Source organism: Musa acuminata, chromosome BXJ3-4, assembly GCF_036884655.1.
Source record: "Musa acuminata AAA Group cultivar baxijiao chromosome BXJ3-4, Cavendish_Baxijiao_AAA, whole genome shotgun sequence".
Taxonomy (NCBI): Eukaryota; Viridiplantae; Streptophyta; class Magnoliopsida; order Zingiberales; family Musaceae; genus Musa; species Musa acuminata.
The window spans coordinates 26,404,477-26,428,598 of record NC_088352.1 but is presented as its reverse complement, the minus strand read 5'-3'; the positions used below and the strand labels follow the sequence as shown (position 1 = coordinate 26,428,598).

At 39.5% G+C, this 24,122-nt stretch overlaps 2 protein-coding genes across 3 annotated transcripts; one reads left to right on the top strand and one right to left on the bottom strand.

Annotated features, from left to right (window-relative positions):
* Positions 1 to 677: 677 nt before the first annotated feature.
* On the top strand, positions 678 to 2,739 carry LOC135636655 (squamosa promoter-binding-like protein 16). Its single transcript, XM_065148534.1, has 4 exons — positions 678 to 818; positions 1,034 to 1,571; positions 1,735 to 1,868; positions 2,048 to 2,739. Exons 2-4 carry the CDS (start codon positions 1,207 to 1,209, stop codon positions 2,566 to 2,568), a joined length of 1,020 nt encoding a protein of 339 aa, XP_065004606.1. The 5' UTR covers positions 678 to 818; positions 1,034 to 1,206; the 3' UTR covers positions 2,569 to 2,739.
* LOC103981776 (uncharacterized) lies at positions 2,536 to 24,122 on the bottom strand. 2 transcript variants are annotated; one of them, XM_065148536.1, is made up of 6 exons: positions 23,983 to 24,122; positions 23,525 to 23,605; positions 22,709 to 22,876; positions 22,546 to 22,595; positions 7,173 to 7,234; positions 2,536 to 2,672 (listed from the first exon to the last, which is right to left on the bottom strand). In XM_065148536.1, the coding sequence occupies exons 2-6, from the start codon at positions 23,574 to 23,576 to the stop codon at positions 2,657 to 2,659; spliced, it is 348 nt and encodes a 115-aa protein (XP_065004608.1). In that variant the 5' UTR covers positions 23,577 to 23,605; positions 23,983 to 24,122; the 3' UTR covers positions 2,536 to 2,656. The 2 variants fall into 2 exon arrangements, with proteins under 2 accessions (XP_065004608.1, XP_065004609.1); XM_065148537.1 differs by lacking the exons at positions 2,536 to 2,672; positions 7,173 to 7,234 and adding an exon at positions 15,394 to 16,419.

Here is a 24,122-nt window from a genome sequence, read left to right as displayed (position 1 = left end):
TGGATCGTTTGTGGCTCATATGATATGAACATGTCGTCGTCGAACGACGGCAGTGAACTGATTGTCTCCAATGTTTTTGAGTGATGCCGACACCGACATTAATTTCCAACACAAACTAATCTCGATTCGATGCCAAAGAATTAGCTTCCGATCCTTAGAAGAAAGCGAGCATGCATTTTTCTTCATTAATTTTTTTTTATTATATTAAACACCATACAAAAATGCTCGATTCCAAATTTCCATTCCATTAAACCACGTATAAGTCACTCGAATATATAAATACACCACCACAAAAATGCGTCGACGGAGAAACGAGCATGTTTGATGCAAGCAGACGATAGGGAGTTGGTACTCCACTGATCCGCTTCCATCTTCCTCACGCTTCCTCTATCTATCGTGGGTGGGGGTAGGTGGGGGAGCTGCAGATGTCCTTCGGCACACTTCCCTCGCAAGGCACATTGCTCGAGCTTTAATCATAGAGAACCAGTGTTGGACAAAGGATAAGAACGTAGTTCGGCACATATCCAATGACCGCGTAGGCCTCAAGTGTTTTGCCAACTCATGCAAGGAGAGAACATGGGCTCATTCAACACCGAGGGTGACTGTTTACCCCTCCCCCTTCCAATAATTGTTACCTCAAGCCCATCACCTATATGCCACCAACTCACATGCTTGCCTGCTCCCCTGCGGAGGTGCATGATAAGGTGAACAGGAGCAGCAACAGGACTTCCGCCCCTTCATAGTCGTTGTTGTCTTTGGAATCCATGTCAGGCGTTGCATGATCAGTCTCCCCGGGCTGCTGTTGCCTCCCTGTGCACGTACGTACCCTACTAACCTCGGTCATCTCCTCCCTCTTTTGGGTTGTTGTGCTCGATGGTTTCCATGGTCTGATATGGATGCCATGTTAGCTACTCGTTGATTCTTGTCATGCACTTTTAAGCTGGTTTCTTGACGCTGTTGTTGGATCTTCTTTCTTTGCATGAGCTTTCTCTGGCTGTTTGCTAAGTTGGTTCCCCCATCGATCTTTCCTCAGCTCGCTCCCTTGTTGATTTCTCGGAACCATGGTTCTGGTTTCCTTGCTCGCTCCACTCCGTGGTGGCATCTGTTGAGAAGGAGGTCCAGAGATGAACCGGTGAGAAGATCAAGCAAGATTCAACTAAAAGACAGACAGGAGAGGCACAAGCTTTTGAGAGGTTGCTCGATCTCATGGATTGGCACCTCAAGATACCTCCATGGAACCCGGAAGAACTGGGCCGGGACGCCGAACTGAGCGTAGGTTCGGCGGCGGTCGGGTCGAACAGCGGTTGCTTCGGGTTGCCAGACAAGTCGAACGACCAAGCTGTTGCATCGACGACGACGGCGGCGGCGTCTCCATCTGGTCCAACGAAGAGGGCGCGAGCGCGATCGCGATCGCCGGCAAATGGCGCGTCGTGCTCGGTCGATGGGTGCACGGCAGATCTTAGTAAGTGCAGGGAGTATCACCGGCGTCATAAGGTCTGCGAGGCGCACTCCAAGACGCCGGTGGTGGTGGTCCGCGGTCAGGAGCAGCGCTTCTGCCAGCAATGCAGCAGGTAACAGAGCAGAGATGTTGTATTCCCTTCGGTTGTGCCACAGCTCCTCTCTTGATGTTTAGGACTAACCACCAAAGCTCAATTGTTCTTGGAATTCCTCTACTTTGTCTCTCTCTTCCCAAAGAAGAAGCTCAGTATTCTTCCCTTCTTCCTTTGTCTGTAGGTTTCATCTGCTACAAGAATTCGATGAGGTAAAGCGAAGCTGTAGGAGACGCCTTGATGGGCATAACAAGCGTCGAAGGAAGTCCCAACCAGATTCTACAAACTCGGGAAGATTGTTCTCAGATCGCCAAGGAGGTACCTTTTGTTGGAAGTGAAGCACTTCGGACGCTTTATTTCGATCAGCTTGCGTCGTGCAACTCTGTTTACCTCTTTGATTGACATTGCTGTAGCTGTTCTCTTCTGGGTTCTGTACCACATCACACTTTGTACATGTATTATGGCACTAACCATTTCTTTCTCATGCACGGTGACAGGGGTTTCTACATACCCTCTGGTATATCCAACTACTGCAGCAGAGTCAAACTGGGCTGGAGATGTGAGAAGAACTGAGAAGAGAACTCCTCCACAACTCATCAGCCACCATAACTTTTCCATCTCTTACAGCTTTGGCGGAGAGAGAAAGCAGCTGCATATCTTTCAGGATGGTGAAACTGGGAACAATGCCACTCAAAGTCAGCTGAATCTTTGTGCAGTCACTCCCTACGATGGCAGGAGCAGCGGCAGCAGGATGTTCGATTGTGCTCTCTCTCTTCTGTCATCTGCGACTTCGGATGTCAACCTGAGTCATATGGTGCCACTATCTGATACGATCTCCATGGTTCAATATGGTGGTTTCATGCAGCACACCCTCTCGCAGGCAGAGAGTGATGTAGGAACACCAACTGGATGCAGTATGGGGAAGAATGCTGAGATTAACTGCCACAGCAAGTTTCAGGTTGAAGGTGAAGATTGCTTGGATGGCAACAGCCAAAGTCTTCCCTCCTATTGGCCTTAGTGCTTATTTCTTTTCTGACACGAAGAATTTTCAGTGATCCATAGTTCTCTTGTTCTGTTTTCTTCGTGATAATGCAGATGGAAATGCACTATCTTGAGAAAAAGCTTGAACAAAATGTGTATAGAACTTGTCAGATAAAATCTTTCAAACTCGTAGACTATCTTATCTGCACATGCCTCTTAATTTTCTGATTTGATTTCATATCTGAAAAACTACATGCTGAATGGAAATAATTGATGCATTTAAACTGCAACTAAGTTTTGTCTCATATATGCATTTTGAATTGGACTGAAGAAGGCAACGTTGATATCTAAAAAGACAGAGTAAACTCTATCTCAATGCATAATTCTCTGCTTGAATCATTTATCCAATTCAATATTACTCTTTACGTGGGTAAGAAGATATAAGGTGACAAAAAAAAAACAAAAAAGAGGTAAGGTGATGTCTTTCTCAAGTGGTATAAAAGAGGAGTCCGATTAGTTTCCATTCTTCTTTTCCATGATGAAGATTGGGTTTGATTCCACTCAACTTTGTACAATCTCCAAATGAGATGATAAAGTTGGAAGTGGTTGTAAGATTTGGCCCACCAAGAAGATAGAAGAAGATTAATTTGTTTGGCCACACTCGAACTCCTGAATCAAGATTGGACTTTATAATAATAATTGGGCTACCCCATCATATAATTGCCATCTTATTGGCAAGAATTGGAAGGCAATTACTTCAGTTGTGACTTGATCATCTCAGTTGAACTGTGTGACTTGATTTGTTCCAGACGAGGTCAGAGGGATTTTTGGTGCTCAAAGCATGGAGATGCAGGAATTAGAGAGAAGTTGGATTTAATCCATGCTTCTGTGTTGATAATGTCTTCTGCTGTTTAATGCCCTACTGCGAGCTACCTTTCACAGATGCGTTGTTTTCTGTGAGCCCAAGTCTTACCCATCATATCCTGGCTACAGCAGGAGTGCACAACTGCTTGATCTGATCTCTCATTTCCTCTTCAACCAGGGTAAACCTTCAGCTCTGGACTAAAAGTGCACTTCTTCTCACTGCCAGCTTTTGAAAGCCTAGGCAAGGTTCTCTAATTACTAGAGATCTACCAAGATGGTGGAGAGAATGAAGCAGCGGGTCTTGCAGCAGCAATCCATCTTCACAGGTTTTCAAGCATGAATGAATGATGCAAAAAAAAAAAAAAAGACTAGAACGCAGAAAGCAAAGTGGTGTTCTGATATCATAACACTAGGATTTAACTTGATTATTACGGTTGATCCTGAAAATGGTAAGCTGATAAGAAGTTAACCAACTTAGATTTTGGAGCCTAACATAATTTCCACTGTGTTGCCAGGTAGGTGGTATCTGCATGTACAGAGAGCATTTAGTTGAGAGTTCAGAAATGATGGCCAGGAATTTTAATTGCACCAACTCGTTCACATGGGTTCTCTGCTACCTTCCAGTAGTCCTATATCAATAGAAATCGACCCCCAATCCACACGCTCCTCTGCGGAGCCATGAATTTGACACTCAGACATCACGGTCAAAAGAATCCAGAACAGAGCTTGGACTCCGCTGCTGCTCATAAATGGGAAGTAATTGAAGGGGGATCACATGGCAACAGGCCTGGTAACACACAGCTCTTTCAAAGCTCTATCTGCTCTTCATTTACTTCACTTAATAAGTGTCTCTCTTTATCCCTTGCTATAAATTGGGTTGTGGCTCATCACCCTCCATTGCTTCCGTAATATATCTGGTGCGAGGAAGAAGGGCCATGGAGAGGTCTACTAAGGTGGTGCTGCTCCTCCATGCTCTGCTCCTGGCCACCTATGTGGTGTGCCTTGAAGGAGGAAGAAGCATCCCAAGCAAGGCCAATGCTTACAAACCTCAGAACTTGTTCGGTTACGGTGGCTTCTATGGCAACCCCTTGGGTCCACATTTCGGCTTTGGGACCCCTGGCTTAGGCACCATTCCCATCATTGGTAACATTCCTGGGACACCTGCTGCTGCTGGTCTTAGAGGCCGTCAAGGCACAAGGCCATGATCATGTGATTCAAAAAAGGGTGCATGTCTTGAAGCTTCTCGCTTCATTTCGTGTAGTACCAGGTATCATGTTTCAGGTTGTCTTCCTAGAGTTCTACTTGCGAGCTTGTTAATCTCTATCTAATGTACTAAGTGTGATATATTCTTTAGTACTAATCCTTCGGTTCCCCACTCATAATACTCGGATGTCTTAGCACTAATGTACTAGAGTTCTACTTGTGGTTGTCTTCCTAGAGTCCTAGTTGTGGGCTTGTTTACCTCTATCTAATGTACTAAGTGTGATGTATTCTTTATAGTACTAATCCGCATGGTTTCCTACTCATAATACTCGATGTCTTAGCACTGGTCACCGTCGGATGAGACAAATAAGAGACGTCCAAACCATATATGTTTGATTGGCAAAAATGACTTTAAAAAATTACAAAACTACGAGAGATGAGGAAAACATGAAAATAATCAACTTCCACTACATGTTTTGTGAAGAAAACTACAGGGTGTAATTTGATCAGGCTGAACTGGCATCAGATTCCCTGTGCCTTGGGAAATCCTATTTCTCCAACTTAAGTGCTGCGTTGAGTGGGATCGCTTTGCCACGATAAGTGAAAATCATGAAATAATGGTTGGCTGGCAAGGAGAAAATCTTGCATTTCACGTATGCATAATAAACCATATGAAGATGGACACCATCGAAAGGAATAGATGTCATGTCACTGATGACCTCTACAAACTAAACATAAGAAGTATCACCTGTATTAACTTCCTTAATCACAAAAAGAGAAAAAAAAAATATCCTCTTAACCCTAAAAGTCATGTTACCGCAATCCTAAAGTATCATCTTATCTCTGATCCTGACGTCTCACTTATTATATGCATTGACTCCTATCTTTCTCTTCTGCTCAACCCCTAACTCCAATATATGCCCCCCAAGTCTCATAAACGTCTCTTTCTCCTATGCAACTGAAAGCTGGTTTGGTCTCTTTCCATCTGATTCTTTCCCTTCTTATATCACCCTCCTCTCTAAATACATTTTCCAACTTGCGTAGCCCATCTCTCACCTAGTATTCCGTCGTCACTTTTCTAAATGTATAACCAATACTCCAATTTCACCATTCTTTCTACCTAGAAATTGCTGAATGCAACTCCTAATAGATCGCACAGTTCAATTAATTGAGCCAATGGATTATTCCAGCCATAGCAGATGATGTTAGAGTAATTCTGTACCACTTCCATATGGGCTATCACTTATTAAGATGGTACAAACAGATTTTACACGAACAGACAGTATCCTGTTTTAACTATGACATCAGGGAGGACACCAGTTGGTGTGAATAAAAAAATCTCAGCAATTTTACTTCCAGAATTAGGAAATTCATATCCTGTGTATATGATTAGATGTCGCATTGATAATAGCTTCGACTTAAAAACGTCGGTCATGTTGGCAAAAGGTCACTCCATACAAATTACTCAACTCATGTTACCTTTTATGTTCTTCGCTTCTTCTGGTCAAAGTCATCTTCCTCTAATTAGTCAATGTAAGCCAAAGCCGAATATTATCTAGGATTCTAGCTAAACATGCAAGAAACATAAAATCCTTGCCAACATGACCGACATTTTTACGTCGAAGGTATTGAAAGAAATCATAAAACACTGATGGTTGTATAGCAATCTTATCTCCATTACTAATCTTCATCTACAGCAATCGAGATCCATAACCTACATGCATGGAGCTCATTTTACCTTATGCTTCTCTATTCATTTTTCGTTTAAGAGGAACTTTTGGTTTAACCAAATCACCATTCAAGAATACAACAAATGCAAGTATGAGCAACATTAACTCCAGTAATGTTTCTTAGTCAAAAAATAAAATAGAAAACATGACTTTCCACAAAGTTGTCATCTCCTATGGTCTGGGTGATTGGACCTGAAAAAACAAGAATTGTACTTGAAGAAGTAGCCACCTGACCACACAGCTTCTATGCTATCGGTATGTTGCAAAAATAGATGCCCTTAGCCAACCAAACTATTATATCCAAAGAAATTTCTAATTATGTGAATTAAGAACCAAGCACCTTCAGCTTAAGTTTTATGGTCATGCATAAAACCTAACCACTTGCAAAATACAGATGTTCTATACATATTAATGTCTCATCATCTAGCTTCATTGTTCGAACACCTTTAGCTGTCTCCAACAAACATACTAGAGAACATTAAACTTCATGTTTTTAGCGTCTTAGGTATCACAGAGAACATTTTCCTAGTTCCATCCCACTTGAATCCAGGAATACCATATTTCTGCTTTGGCATCAAGTTTGATCTAAAGTCCATGTTATTGTTCAGATAAAGCAAAGTCTAGATTGTCAAGGCATAGATTGAACTAATTGCAGTTCAGATACCTAGCAGACTAACGTTAGCTGATAATTAAAGAAATGAAGCAAATATGTGAGATCCGGCAACAACAATGAGCACAATCTGCATAAGCTGGCTAAACTATACTGGACTGGATTATATCTAAAGCAAATTTTAAAACTGAAACGTGAGGAAGTAATAAATTAAATTTATAGAAATGCAAGTACCTATTTTCTTCAGAATCAGGATGTATGGATAAAGCTAACCCCAGCAGGATCTCGACCAAAGCCTAAGAAGTCGAGCCAGAGGAAAACGCCAAATTCCAAAGAAATAAAAGAAGGGTAACCGAGAACGAAAGAAAAAAGATAGTGCATGTAATTGCGAGCATAAAAATATGTAATAATGCTATATCTGAAAGCGAAAATAACCTATATGCCAGAATTGAAATCAAGTGCATAGATCTGATTTAACGATGCATACCTTTTGATGCCATCTGTTCAGAGATCTCGTTTGATTTGTACATGTATATGTGCTAACGTGCCAACGCTCTCTCAACCCCCTAAAGGTCCTGTCCTTTTATAGGCGAGAGTAGAGGGTCTACGATAAGATCTCAGGAGATTTCCTCCCATCAAGGTTATTATCTCCCGAGGAATCGTTCCGTAAGTGGACTTCTATTCTATTGGCTAAAATATTTCAACGGAACCCAATTAGTTATATTATATATCTTATCCAATTATAAAAGGGCCACAAAAACCTAACATTCTCCCACTTGGCCCATTAATTGATAAGATATAAAAGAGATATTCAAAATCAAAATAAACAAAACAAATTTTGTTTGAAAACAATTTTACCTAATTGGATTCCAAAAAAAATTTTTAAAAAGTATTTTATACATAGCCATGTTTTTTAAAATAAGCAAATAAGTCCAATAAACACAATAAATACTATATTAAGTCCAACTATCAATGCGAGTCATAGCGGTTGTATTTCATCAATGTCATACTCCCTTCTATGTACCACAATATTATTAGTCTTTCCTAATATAGTCCATAATGACCCCTGTAATTTGTCTTGTCAAGATAATCCTGTTATTACATTCAACTATAATATACATAAACATAAATATAAACATAATAGCAGAAACAGATAACTTTAATTAAGCAAGAAGAATGTCAATAATAGCATCCATATAAACATGCATCATCATATCCTTTATGACTTACTCACAAGCCTCATTCTAAGAACATGTTCTTTGAATATTTTACACTATAAGGCTTTTGTCAATGGATCAGCATTCATCGTAGTGATGCTCAAGTTCTTAATTGACACTTGCTGTTTCTGGACTCTTTCTCTAACCACCAAGTACTTTATCTCAATGTGCTTGGAACCACTAGAGTACTTGTCATTCTTAGAGAAGAAAACTACTGCGGTGTTATCACAAAATATCTTCAGCGGCCTGGCAATTGAGTCGACCATACCAAGTCCTGAGATAAAATTTCGCAGCCATAAAACTTGATTTGTGGCCTCAAAGCATGCCACAAATTCAACTTTCATTATTAATGATGCAATAAGCGATTGCTTTGCACTTTTCCAAGAAATTGCCCCACCAACTAACATAAATACAAATCTTGAAGTGGACTTCCTACTGTCGAGGCAATTTGCAAAATCAGCATCTGAATATCCTATCACTTCAAGCTGATCTGATCTCCTATATGTGAGCATATAATCTTTCGTCCCTTGCAGATATCTCATTACTTTCTTTGCAGCTTTCCAATGTTCCATTCTTAGGTTGCTTTGGTACAACTGCAAAACTGATATCTGGTCATGTACAAGTTTGAGCATATAATAGACTTCCAACTGTGCACCCATAAAGAATATTCTACATTTGATTCTTTTCTAAGTCATTTCTTGGGCATTGGTTTTGACTAAATTTTTCATCTTTAGTAATAGGTACATCATTGGCTGAGCAAAGCTATATATTAAATCTCTCCAAGATACGATCAATATGTCATTTCTGAGACAATCCTAATAATCCTTGAGATCTATCCCTGAATATCTCAATGCCAATAACATAGGTTGCCTCATTCATATCAACCATCTTAAAGTTCTTGTTGAGAAATATCTTGGTTTCGTGCAATAAACCAAGATTACTACTGGCAAGTAAAATATCATCCACATATAAGACCAATATAATAAACTTGCTCCCACTTACCTTCAGGTATATACACTGATCAACAATGTTTTCCTTAAATCCGAAGGAAGTAATGGTATTATGAAATTTTATATACCATTGTCTGGAAGCTTTTTTAAGGCCATAAATGGATTTCTTAAGTTTACAAGCCCAATTTTCTTTTTCCTTTTCAATGAATCCTTCAGGTTGTTCCATATATATTTTCTTATCCAGATCCCTATTCAGAAATGTTGTTTTCACGTCCATCTGATGCAACTCAAGATCATAATGAGCTACTAATGCTATGACGATTCTTAATGAGTCCTTTCTTGAAATTGGAGAAAAAGTCTCATTATAGTCGATGCCTTCCTTTTGAGAAAAACCTTTGGCCACAAGTTTGGCTTTATATCGTTCGATATTGCCCGTTAAGTCGCGTTTTGTCTTAAAGACTCATTTACAACCGATTCTTTTACAATCATTGGGCAATTCAACGAGATCTCAAACACCATTCTGGACCATTGATTTTAACTTTTCTTTCATTGCATCATACCATTTTTCAGAATCGTTACTTTCTATGACTTGTGAAAACGATAAGGGGTCTCTTTTTATTCCTATATCATAATCTGATTCTTGTAGATATACCACATATTCATCAGAAATGGCATGTTTCCTTTTCCTTTGAGATCTTCTCAAATCTGCCAATTGTGATTGTTCTACAAGATCATCAGCGGTGACATCAACATCATGTGAGAGTTCTTCGATGTTATTTTATTGTTCACCCTCATCAATACTCTCATTGATTTGAGGAACAATAATTTCTCGAATAGGGGATGATATGGGAGAATTAACCTAAATCTCCTCGAAATCAAAATTAATCCTTCGAGATTTTTTACTCCCACTGATTTCGTAATTTTTTAGTAATTTTGCATTACCAGATTCTACTATTCTCATACTATGATTAGGGTAATAAAATTTGTATCCCTTGGATTTTTTTGGATAACCAATAAAATATCCTAAAATAATTCTTAGATCCAATTTCTTTTCATGTAGATTGAATACTCTTATCTCTGTAGGACATCCCTAAATATGTAAATATCTCAAACTGGCTTCCTACCAGTCCATAACTCAAATGGAGTCGATGAAACTGACTTACTAGGAACCCTGTTCAAGATGTACATAACTGTCCTAAGAGCTTCACCCCACATCGACTCAAGTATAGAAGAATAACTCATCATGCTCCTAACCATATCTATCATAGTATGATTTCGCCTTTCAGCAACACCATTCTGTTGTGGCACACCTGGTAATGCATATTGAGCATAAATACCCCGTTGTTCTAGGAATCTAGCAAATGAACCAATATTCTGACAAGATCCATCATATCTACCATAAAATTCATCACCTCTGTCAGATCTAATAATTTTAACTTTTCTATCTAATTGTCTCTCAACCTCATTTATGTATACTTCAAGAGTATCAACGGTTTGAGACATTTTATGTATTAGATAAACATAGTCATATCTGGACAGATCATCAATAAATATGATAAAATATTTTTCTCCACTAAAACAAGGAATATGGAGTGGTCCGTAGATATTAGTATGAATAATCTCAAGGAGTTCTTTACTTCTTATGGCATTTTTCTTTATATGTTTAGTTTGCTTTCCCTTAATGTAATCTATACAAATATCAAAATCAGTGAAGTCTAAATGTTTCAAAATATTATCCTTCACTAATCTTTCAATTCTTTTCTTGAAGATATGCCCCAATCATCTATGCCACAATATAAAAGATCTTTCATTATTGAAACTATGTTTCATTCCAACACTTATTGCAGGGTCATTAATGTCTTTGCAAACTCAAGTTCTAAATTAATTCTGTACAAACCATCACACAGAATTCCAGAACCAACTTTTATTGAATCATAAAACATGCTGAGTTTGCCACTACCAAAAGAAAGACAATATCCTAACTCATCAATTCTAGAAAAAGAAACTAAATTTCTAGAAATTGTAGGGATATAACGTGTGTCAACAAGATCCATCAAGTGACCCGTCTCTAAGCGTAGACGATAAATTCTCATTAATATCACTTTCGCTTTAAGACAATTTCCCATAATGATGAATCTTTCATGTTCTTTTGATTTCCGAATTGAAAGAAATCCCTACATGTTATTTGTAACATGAGTTGAAGCACTAGAATCAATCCACCAAATGTTAGAAGGAACTTTTGTAATGTTTGATTCGAAACATACAAAGGTCGAGTTAATACCTTTCTTTTCGAACTAAGTCTTGCGTTTAATGCAGTCCTTCTTCACATGTCCTTTCTTGCCACAAAAGAAACACTTTACAGTAAAGGCTTTCTTTTCATTAGTCCGTTTAACATTTCTAGACCCGACAAATTTCTTTGATTGATAACGCTTCAACTTTCTTTTTTTATTACAAGCTCCTTGAGTAGTAGTCATGACATTATATGAACTTTCCTGCCTTAATCTCAATTCTTCCTGAACACACATGCTAATCAACTCATTCAAGTCTCACTTATCCTTATTTGTATTGTAGTGAATCTTGAATGAGCCAAACTGAGAAGGAAGAGAATTGAGAATAAATTGCATGAGAAAAGATTCATCAACATTCATGCCTAATGTTTTAAGTTTTGCAGCTTTGTCAGCTATATTGAGGATGTGATCCTGAATTCCTCGAGTGCCATCATACTAAACCGTAGTCGGTTCTTTCATTAATGTATCAGCCAATAACTTATCAGCAGATTTAAATATATCTTTAATAACCTTTAAATATTCTTTTGCACTAGTTGCAATCGATAATGAAGTCTTTATGTTATTTGCAATTGTCATTCTTATGAACATTAAACTAAGTCTATCAGATCTTTCCCAAGCCTTCATTTCATTAACTTGTTCTACAGTACTTTCATCAGTCACATTTGTAGGTTTTTCAACAAGTAATGCTAAATCAAGATCTAATACACCCAGTATGAATTGCACATACTCTAACCATTCTGAATAATTTGATCCAGAGAGTACAGGGACACTAGAAGCATATGAATGTATATGCGGAAGTACCACTGCAAAAATATATAATAACATTAATACTTTGAGTTTGTCAAAAATTGATGAACTATTGATATCATCTATATTACACCTTTGGGTGAAATATTGATATATTTAGTGTTCACTCAAGAATATTTATGGAGGACTGATACTATCCTTGTGGAATAGTGTTGTTACCTTTGGGTATACAACCCTAAACTGCAAGGATATCCAAAACAGTATTATCCTACCCCATCATATAATTATTTGAATTAGATTCTCTTTTGGGATTATCTAAATCTCCTAATTATATATGTCATTATGAATATTATTTTCTTAATGTCATTTAGGACTAATTTCTTAATATTATTTTATAAGTCATTAGTCCATATCACTTTAGTGGCTACAAGACTAATGTAATAATATAAAATAAAATATAAAATATCCTATAAATGATAAAACTTTTATTGTAATTCATATCACAAAAGTCTATCATCCTAGGACACTTTGGCAGCTACTAGTCAGATAAAACTTAAGAAGATGAATTACAAATAATATTCATCAAATTTCTTTAATTTTTGCTAAGCAGTTCAATAATAAAATAACCATAATAATTATTGAACATTAATGCTAAGTAGTTCCATAATAAATAACAATAATTATTATTGAATATTAATGCTAAGTAATTCAATAATAAATAACAATAATAATTATTGAACATTAATGCTAAGCAGTTCAATAATAAATAACAACTATAATAATTATTGAATATTAATCAGTAAGAAAACTCATATGATAATCATGATAACATATAAATCATGCATTCATGTGAAAGATATATATTATTTCACAATTTCATATATATACATATGAATAAGTAAATAAAATTTTAAAAATAATAATTAGATTTTAATTTTATTTACCATATGTATAATCAATAATTCATATGAGAAAACTATAAAGTAAACCATAATTTATAGTTTTTTTCAAATCAAAATTAAATCTAATCAAATAATCAAAAATATAATTATGATTAAATTTAATTATAATTATAATAAATCATATTTATCAATTTTATAATTAAGAATATAAACTAAATTTCTCAATTTCATAATGATAAAAAAAATAAAAATATTTGATAGGATATAAAACGGAAATATACGATTTATTATGGGCAGAACTATAGTTTGGCAGAAATTAGACCTTGAGGACAAAACCGAAAATATGTTAAGAGAACATAAACTGGAATTACGAAATTTGCAAGGGTAAAACTATAATTTTGTAAAACCCTAACCTCGAGGATAAAATCGTAATTGTGCCAAAAACCCTAATATGCCTTTGTCGTCGCCGCCTGCGCGAGCGGCGCTACCGCTGCTGCCAGCGGTCACCGCCTCTGCACAGCTGCCTGCGACATTTCCAGCCTACGCGCGGCGCACACGACCGTTGCCGCCGCGGGGCTGCCTCTGCCCACACACGGCTGCTACGTCAGTTCCAACCTACACCGCTGCATGCGACGCTGTCGCTGCTTGCGCGAGCGGTGCTGCGGCCTTTCATGCTTGTGGACGGCGCGCATGGCCGCTGCCGTTGCGGGGTTGCCTCTACCTGCGTAGAGCCGACCGTCGTATGGATGGGTTCTGGCCGTGTGCAGTCGGCCGTCGCATGGACAGGTTCTGTGATGCACATGGGCCAAGTGAGAGAATGTTAGGTTTTTGTGGCCCTTTTATAATTGGATAAGATATATAATATAACTAATTGGGTTCCGTTGAAATATTATAACCAATAGAATAGAAATCCACTTACGGAACGATTCCTCGGGAGATAACCTTGATGGGAGGAAATCTCCTGAGATCTTATCATAGACCCTCTGCTCTCGCCTATAAAAGGACAGGACCTACCCCGGGTTGAGAGAGTGTTGGCATGTTAGCACGTATACACGTACAGACGCACCTCTCCATTGAGGGATTTCAATTTTTCTCCTCAACTCTCTCCCCAAAACCGTCTCCGGAGAAAGGATTTGCAAACGGTGCCTGCAGCAATCTTGGATCAAAGATGGTGCTTTGCAGATCAAACGAGATCTCTGAACAGAGCATCAAAAAGTACGCATTGTTAAATCAGATCTATACACTTGATTTCAATCCTGGCATATAGGTTATTTCCGCATTTCAGATATAGCATAATTACATATTTTTATGCTCACAATTGGTATCAAAGCCCGGTTTTTTAGATCAAATGCATTAGATCTGTAAATTTGTTTACGATGCATAAATTACCTTTATCTTCCAAGAATTGCTAAGCAACAATGGTCACCAACGACCTCGCTGCGAATTTGCGACTACGCTGGGTAGCGTGCGCATCACAAAACCTGTCCCGTACACGGGCATCATAGAACCCGTCCATGCGACGGCCGGCCGCATACGGCCAAAACCCGTCCATGCGATAGCCGGCCGCACACGGCCAGAACCCGTCCATCGCGCAGGCGACGGCGGCGAAGGCAATTTAGGATTTTGGCACAATTATGATTTTACCCTCGAGGCTAGGGTTTTGCAAAATTATAGTTTTGCCCTTGCTAATTCTAGTTTATGTTCTGTCAACATATTTTTGGTTTTGCCGTTAGGATCTAATTTCTGCTAAATTACAATTCTACCCTTAATAAATCATATATTTCCGATTTATATCCTATTAAATATTTTTAGTTTTTTTTATCATTATGAAATTGAGAAATTTAGTTTATATTTTCAATTATAAAATTGATAAATATGATTTATTATAATTATGATTAAATTTAATCATAATTATATTTTTGATTATTTGATTGGATTTAATTTTGATTTTAAAAAACTATAAATTATGATTTACTTTATAGTTTCCTCATATGAATTATTGATTATACATGTGGTAAATAAAATTAAAATCTAATTATTATTTTTAAATTTTTATTTACTTATTCACATGTATATATATGAAATTATGAAATAATGTATATCTTTCACATGAATGCATAATTTATATGTTATCATGATTATCATATAAATTTTCTTACTGATTAAAGTTTAATAATTATTATAATTATTAAACTGCTTAGCATTAATGTTCAATCATTATTATTGTTATTTATTATTGAATTGCTTAGCATTAATATTTAATAATTATTATTATTATTATTTATTATTGAACTGCTTAGCATTAATATTCAATAATTATTATGATTATTTTATTATTGAACTGCTTAGCAAAAATTAAAGAAATTTGATGAATATTATTTGTAATTCATCTCCCTAAATTTTATCTGACTAGTAGCTGCCAAAATAGCCTACGATGATAGACTTTTGTGATATGAATTACAATAAAAGTTTTATCATTTATAGGATATTTTATATTTTATTTTATATTATTACATTAGTCTTATAGCCACCAAAGTGGTCTGGACTAATGACTTATAAAATAATATTAAAGAATTAGTCCTAAATGACATTAAAAAAATAATATTCATAATGGCACATATAATTAAGAGATTTAGATAATCCCAAAGGATAATCTAATTCAAATAATTATGTGATTGTGTAGGATGATACTGTTTTAAATATCCTTGCATTTTAGGGTTGTATACCCAAAGGTAACAATACTATTTCATACGGATAGTATCAATCATCCATAAATATTCTTGAGTGAACACTAGATATGTCAATATTTCACCGAAATGTATAATATAGATGATATCAATAGTTCATTAATTTTTGACAAACTCAAAGTATTAATGTTATTCTATATTTTTGCAGTGGTACTTCCACATATACATTCATATACTTCTAGTGTCTCTATACTCTTTAAATCAAATTATTCAGAATGGTTAGAGCATGTGCAATTCACACTGGGTGTATTAGATCTTGATTTAGCATTACTTGTTGAAAAACCTACAAACTTAACTGATAAAAGTACTATAGAATAAGTTAATGAAATGAAGGCTTAAGAAAGATCTGATAGACTTAGTTTAATATTCATAAGAATGACAATTGCAAATAACATAAAAGACTTCATTACCGATTGCAACCAACACAAAAAAATATTTAAAGATTATTGAAGACAGATTTAAATCTACTGATAAGTCATTGGCTGACACATTAATGAAAGAACTGACTACGGCTCAGTATGATAGCACTCAAGGAATTCAGGATCACATCCTCAATATGGCATGAATGTTGATGAGTCTTTTCTCGTGTAATTTATTCTCAATTCTCTTCCTTCGGCCATTCAAGATTCACTACAATACAAATAAGGATAAGTGAGAGTTGAATGTGTTAACTAGCATGTGTGTTCAGGAAGAATTGATAATAAATAACAACTATAATAATTATTGAACATTAATCAGTAAAAAAACTCATATGATAATCATGAAAGGTAAATAAGTAAATAAAATTTTAAAAATAATAATTAGATTTTAATTTTATTTACTACATGTATAATCAATAATTCATATGAGAAAACTATAAAGTAAACCATAATTTATAGTTTTTTTTAAATCAAAATTAAATCCAATCAAATAATCAAAAATATAATTATGATTAAATTTAATCATAATTATAATAAATAATATTTATCAATTTTATAATTGAGAATATAAACTAAATTTCTCAATTTCATAATGATAAAAAAAATAAAAATATTTGATAGGATATAAATCGAAAATATACGATTTATTAAGGGTAAAACTATAATTTGACAAAAATTAAACCCCGAGGGCAAAACCGAAAATATGTTGACAGAACATAAACTAGAATTACGAAATTTACAAGGGCAAAACTATAATTTTACAAAACTAGCCTCAAGGGCAAAATCGTAATTATGCAAAAACCCTAATCTGCCTTCGTTGTCGCCGCCGCCTACGCGCGACGTGCGCGGTTGGCCGCGGTTGTTGCCAACGCACGACCGTTGTCGCCGCGACGCTGCCTCTACCCACGCGCGGCTGTTGCGACGGTTCCAACCTACACCGCTGCATGCGGTGCTGCCGTTGCATGCTCGAGCGGTGCTGCGGCCTTTCATGCTTGTGGACGGCGCGCACGGCCGCTGCCGCTGCGGGGCTGACTTTGCGGCGGTTCCTGCTCGCGCGTGGCTGCTTCCAACGCGCGGCCACCTCTTGTGCACGACCTGCTCACGCACGGCCGCCACCTGGGCTGTCTGCCTGCATGCGACCGACCGTCGCATAGACGGGTTCTGGCCGTGTGCGGCCGACCGTTGCATGGACAGGTTCTGTGATGCCCGTGTACGGGACGGGTTCTGTGATGCGCACGCTACCCGGCATAGTCACAGATTCGTAGCTAGGTCGACGGTGACCATTGCTGCTTAACAATTCTTGGAAGATAAAGGTAATTTATGCATCATAAACAAATTTACAGACCTAACGCATTTGATCTCAAAAATCGGGCTCTGATACCAATTGTGAGCTTAAAAATCTGTAATTATGCTATATCTGAAATGCGGAAATAACCTATATGTCAGGATTAAAATCAAGTGCATAGATATGATTTAACGATGCGTACCTTTTGATGTCATCTGTTCAGAGATCTTGTTTGATCTGCTAAGCACCGTCTTTGATCCAAGATTGCTGCAGGCATCGTCTGCAAGGAGTGCAAGGAGTAAATCCTTTCTCCTCTCTTCCTATCCTTTCACAGGACCCATTAAGATTGATGAATTTTTGGGGGAGAGGGTTTTGGGGAGAGAGTTGAGGAGAAAAACTAAAATCCCTCAACGAAGAGGTGCGTCTGTACGTGTATACGTGCTAATGTCTTGTGAAAGGATGTTGGATGTAATGCTTATGTCTGTCCGTTGTCTTTTGGCATGTTCATGCCTTGTACAGCAGGTAGAGGGGCGGCCGAAGACTTATAAGTCCCATTTTAGTTGGGTTGGTGGCCTCTTTAGGCTTGTAAATAAAGGTTGTGTCATGTGGACACGTGCGAGAGCTTTTCGGTCTGTAATGGACCATTTTACCCTTTGTTGTGCAACTATTCAGAGCTTGTAAAGTCTGTTTGTAATTTGCATTGTCTATAAAGTGTTTTTCGGACATGTTTGCTTGTGGATCCCGATTGAGGCGTTCTCTTTAACCCGTTCTCTCTTTTGTTGGTCCTAAGGGGCAATGGGAGGCTTCGGGGAGGCTGACCTTTGCGGACGGACGCGCGAGGGTGTCGCACGCCTTAGGCAAAACCAGCTAAGGTCGTGACATTATGGTATCAGAGCGGGACAAGCACTCATAGAAACACTTGACATGCAAACGTGGGGGACCTAGCGGGGCTGCGTCGAGGGCAGCCAGCACACGCGCGACCGTTTGAGGGAAAACGGGCATGGAGATGTAGGGAAAAGAGTCGCTCAGAGGAGCGGGCATCTAACATTGGCATTCAGTGGAATGGCCAACCCTTCGCGCAAGAGGCACCACGAGAACAGACAAGCTTGGAAGAATGCGGAGCGCACAAAGGCTGGGATGGCTGAGTTTGAGCTACGGCTCAACGTTGACAACTATACTTGATGGTGCTCTAGGCAAGCGAGGCGCTTGGCAAGAATGAGACCATCCAAGGTGGAATGAGTTGCTCAACGACCAAAAGAGTTATGCAAAGCTCACAGAGGTGAGGGGAATTGCTAACTCGAAGAATTTGGTACTCATGCATGGGCTTGTATGCGGACGATGGAATGTTCGTGGCCATCCCAAGGCGACCGAGACTCGGCGCCATGGAGCATTGAAACTTTCTATTCGGCATGCGAAGGATACGTCCGGAGGAGGCTGAAGTGTGCAACGAGTTCAGCATGTTGCTAGGCCTTGAGGGGTGCCGCGGTGGTTGTATTGACGTGGAGGCGCAATCTAGCAAGTGCGTCTGCAGGAGGCAGAACAATGCACAGTTTGTTCAGCAGATCGGAGTAGTCCAAGGGGATGGTGGTCTACGAAACGAAGAGAGATGTTGCTCCAACGGGACAGTTATCCAGGAGGGATAAGTCTTGGCACTCCAGAGGGAGAATCATGTGAGACGGACTTCACATGTTGAGGAGGAGTACCTCACAAACAACAACTTCACGAAGCTCGATGGACTGAGCAAGCGGCGAGGAGTTGTCGCATGATCTCGCTCGAGAGAATGCATTGGTGGATGCATTGCGAGATCAAGTGGGGGAGCAACCTGAAGCAACTTTAATGAAGGCACACTTAGAGTCGATATGGAGATCGGACTCAAGGGAGGGCTGACCCGTGGAATGGAGGGCGCGAGGGCCACCATCGACTCAATGCAAAAACGAGGAGCGGAGCAACTTGGGTGTAACTTGGCGAAGTACCCAAGCCGCCTGAAGGGAGCCAGCAGAGAAGTTGGAACATGGAGCAGAAGCACAGTGCTTTCCTTAGACAGAGGTCAAAGACATGAACTCTTGCAGAGGCAAGGGTAGGATCATGTTGTTCCATGAGTCCTTCATTCTGACGGAGCGGACTCATCTTGCATGGTGCCAAAGACGAAGGGAGCTTCTGGGCACATGCACCTTATCTCGGAGGAGCATTTGATGGAGGAACTAAGGCGACTCAATTTGCGGAGGCGAAGTTGGGTTCAGGAGGCCTTAGCACGGGGCAAGAGGACGCAGAGGCGGCTACTCTTGAAGAATATGCCACAATGTTGCCATTCAAGTTGCCATGAAGGAAGCAGTGCGCAGCGGAGATTGTGCTGGTAGGGGCAGAGGCCCAGGATCCAGACAATGGTGCACAAACTATAGTGAAGTCGGTGGACTTCGGGAGCTACTAGGCGACGGACTGTCCTAGAGCGGTTCTTCATCTAGGTGTGACCCAAGAGTGGGTGGATGAAGGTCGATTGCCAAAGGAGTGAACAAAATCGAAGGTGGAGGAGACCCTGCGATGTATTGGCAGAGGCCACACATGGAGGGTTCACAATTCGAGTTTATTCTACAAAGATCAGTATGCAATGGAGATGTCACCAGGAGGCGACATGGTGCAGCGGATCGTGGTGGAACAGTTCGTGGCAATGCGACACACACGACATCGTCCCGTGAGGGATGAGATCATATGGAGGTATGATCGGGAGCTACTGGGAGCTCCGCTTTGGTGAACAACACGACGGCAAGAAGGGCTATGGATTCAAGGAGTGAAGGCAATGGTACCGCAAAGGCGGGTCTTCCGAGCGTGCACCGAATTTTGCATCGGATGAAAACCTTGGTCATCAGCATATGGGGGCTGGGTTCCACCAAGGGAAAAGTTCGAATGCAAGTACCAGTGAGTTTCATGGGAGGGACTTGATCATGCAGAGGTATGATCGAAGCAGCTGGAGAGTTGGACTGCTCCAGAGCTCATATTCGCTTAAGGGAGCCCGACAAGTCAGAGGACAAGGTCGAGTAAGCGAACGTTGCTACCAAGGAAGCTAAGGAGAACAGAATCGGTGCAAACTCTACAACGTGATGGCAGAGGCCATGCATGGGAGTTGCAGTCTGTCTTTCCATCGACCAAACGGACTGCTTGGAGAACACAGAGGTGTTGAAGCAGGGGGTCGAAAGGGGCGAGGAAGCGACGATGAGTCCAGAGGGACTTAGCTACCCAAAAATCAAGCATCAGTTAGAATGGAGGTGGACTCAGAGGAGTGCCACGGAGACATCTCTACTGATTGTGAAGAAAAGGGATACAGAGGCGAGGCGACGGATAGTAGGGCCATGGGCATGGCAGCGCCATGGTACCGCAGAGGCGGGACTTCCGTGCAAGTCATTGATCCCTTGCTCTCACGGAGGGAGAGCGCTTGGTCGTGAAAGGGGCGGAGGAGGTGGAGCATGCAGAGGCAATCTCCAAGTACCAAGACAAGGCTGAAGGGTAGAGGCCAAGAAACTTCGTAAGATCGGTGTCAACAAGTTTCTCATCAAGATAGCCGTAAGTGAAGGACTTCGGGTCATGCAAGAGTGCACGACCAAGGAACGAAGCAGGCAGTACGCGGTGCTGTACCTTTGCTACTCAGTGGAGTAGGCGGCAGGGTTGATGGAGAAGACGGTACAATCCCAGAGGCGACCTCATCTATCAGAGAATTACTCCAAGTTGGGGTGAAAACTTCCTGCATTCCAGAAGTTCAATGGCTTTGAGAAGGTGAATCACAGTAGCTAACTCAACGCAAGGAGTGCAAACACTTCAAGTGCTTCAGAAGTGTGAGCAAAGAGCAGGCGAAGACTAGTAACCAGCTCGATGCATGAAGTACAACCTCGAGGAGGTGGGCGAAGTCAAAGTAACCTTTGCCTTCTCAACTCTTAAGAGAATGGGCGAAACCGAGTACCCCAGTTCTCTTATCTATCCTGCAGAGGAGCTCTGCACAAGTTCAAAGACCCTTCGAAGATAATGGAAGACAATAGTTGTCAAATCCTCACCAACGGTGATCAGTGCTACTGAGAGTAGATTGTCCGCTTCATTTCCCAACGAAATGCCAATCGAAAGCGGAAGTGATGCGAACCTACTTGGATGTGACAACTAACTGAAAGAAGAGTCAATGAGCAGATTTTGTGGAGGAAGGACCCAAAACTTCAGAAGTTTGCGAGACGATGCTCGTTAAAGCTCCAACAAGCATCCATCCAGTTCAAGCAGCATGTGGAATTTTTAAGAGACTGGCGCAGTAAGGATGGTCTTTTCCTTCATCTGGCGGATCCGTAGGAATCAACAAGGATCAACACAACTCAGCCAACCCCCCCCCCAACAGAGTCAGAGTCATTGGTGAGTTGTAGCAGCATGGCGGATTAAAGGGTCGACTACTCAAAAACAGCAGCGTAGAGCAGCTGGGAGCCAGGAGGCGCATTGCAGCCGGAGCGGAAGATTGAAGACTCAGTAAAGGCGAAGAGTTGCAGTGTTCACAAAGGCTTCGACGAGGACGTCGAAGGGATAAGTGGGGGAGAATGTAACGGACAAACTTCTAAATAAGATGTTGGATGTAATACTTATGTCTGTCCGTTGTCTTTTGGCATGTTCATGCCTTGTACAGCAGGTAGAGGGGCGGCCGAAGGCTTATAAGTCCCATTTTAGTTGGGTTGGTGGCCTCTTTAGGCTTGTAAATCTCAGCCCCCTAGAGATCATGTCCTTTTATAGGCGAGAGCAGAGGGTCTACGATAAAATCTCAAGAGATTTTCTCCCATCAAGGTTATCTCCCGAGGAATCATTCCGTAAGTGAACTCTATTCTATTGACTAAAATATTTCAACGAAACCTAATTAATTATATTATATATCTTATCCCGGGCCACATAAACCTAACAGTAACAAGAACATAGTTTGCTGATTCAAAGCTTTGCGAACTCCACATCGCAGATCACTAAAGCTAGAATCGAAAAGGAATCAACACACACACAAACAACACTACTAAGACAAAACAGGGAAAGGATTTTGCATCTTACATTCATAGGAGGACTCGCGAACTCCTCCACGATCTTTAGCATCGCTCTATCTGTATTCCGGATCGAAATAAGTAGGAAAAAAAAAAAAAGAAGCAATATTACTGATCGATCTGACCAAAGAAGCTAAAAAGTTGAAACAATGCGTGGAGGAATTGAGTTTTACAATGACTGGTGGCATAGCCGGCGTGGGCGAGGAGGATCCCCCACGTGAATCCACCTCCCATCTCCGTCGAGGATCTCCTCTCCGTTCTCCGGAGGCGCCAGACGAGGGTTCGAGATCTGGATGAAGGGGAAGGGGTGGGAGAAGGGCGACGAGGGAGGAGGCTCCAAGCTGCAACGTAAGGAAGCTTTGCCTTGAGATTCGTGAGCTTACCGATGCATACGCAGAATGAGAAGGATGCAACTGTCTAATATCAAGTATCTTTTCTATTTGCAAATGGTGTAACTTCATTCTACAGAAGTGCAATTAAACTATATACCTCTCTGGTATTATTAATATCTTCTACAAATAATAATGTCGATTCAAAACAATATATTAAAAACATTTTTGTTATCTTTAGTAGACAATTGTTTAATTATTTTGGTGGCATATATATATATATATATATATATATATATATATATATATATATATATGATTTAGCTAAGCTTTATTTTTTTATTATTAATCTAGATACAAGTACCAATATTACATTATGGTTTCTTCTAATATACTATATTTTTATCAAATATTCATGATAACTTTTATTACTTCAAATTTAACAATGTCTTGAAATTTTTTTATAATAATTTTCTGATTTATTTTACCAAGTCATTTTGCAAATTTTAGTACTATTTTAATAACACTAAATAAGACAGATTTTATAAAGCTAAACTAGTTTAGTGATAAATGATCCAGGAGGCAAACTAGTGACTAGAAGAGATGAACCAAATGAAAATGGAGGGTACAAAAAGATCACTTTTTAGAAACAAAATAAACCTTGATCTGAAGCAAAAGCCCAAACCAGGAACTTTGCCAGGTAAATCGACATCGAGAGAACAACAATCCCTGTCCACCAATCTGCGCAGAATGTACAACATAGCTTAGAATTAAGATCGGTTCATCAATTGCTCGACTAAATATAGTAGCTGCTAAAGAATAATATAGTCCAAGAAGTCTACCAGATGTTACAAAACTTGTGTGAAAAAAAGACTTTGCAGGCTACTAAGAGCCTAAGACTAATATTAAGGCAAACCCTGGACGACGCAATTGTGCGATCTTGGTGGCAGTAAGAGAATAGGAATAGATTCAGAACCCAATATGATCAAAATCTCCTCCAATAAACAAACACAAATAAAAAGAAAAGGATCAACCACAGTAGCAGAGTAATTAAATCACAAGCGATATTACCAAAAGTGAAACAAATGGACAATCATAACGATGGCAGCAAAGCTTACTGAGAAGTGGCTTGCAGACAAATTTTCTTGTACTTGGAGAGCAAATTGACCTCTAATATCCATGTTTTGGTTCGCTCTGATGTGAACAGTTCTGTATATCTCCATAAAAGTAAAGTTTAATGTGCTCTTTGAAAAGAAAT

Coding starts and splice junctions, on each gene's coding strand:
- LOC103981776 (XM_065148536.1), bottom strand. CDS start 23,576: ATGTCGATTTACCTGGCAAAGTTCCTGGTTTGGGCTTTTGCTTCAGAT. Junction 22,877..23,524: donor GGCTTTTGCTTCAGATCAAG/GTTTATTTTGTT, acceptor CTTACGTTGCAG/CTTGGAGCCTCCTCCCTCGT. Junction 22,596..22,708: donor CGGCTATGCCACCAGTCATT/GTAAAACTCAAT, acceptor TCCGGAATACAG/ATAGAGCGATGCTAAAGATC.
- LOC135636655 (XM_065148534.1), top strand. CDS start 1,207: ATGGATTGGCACCTCAAGATACCTCCATGGAACCCGGAAGAACTGGGC. Junction 1,572..1,734: donor TTCTGCCAGCAATGCAGCAG/GTAACAGAGCAG, acceptor CTTTGTCTGTAG/GTTTCATCTGCTACAAGAAT. Junction 1,869..2,047: donor GTTCTCAGATCGCCAAGGAG/GTACCTTTTGTT, acceptor GCACGGTGACAG/GGGTTTCTACATACCCTCTG.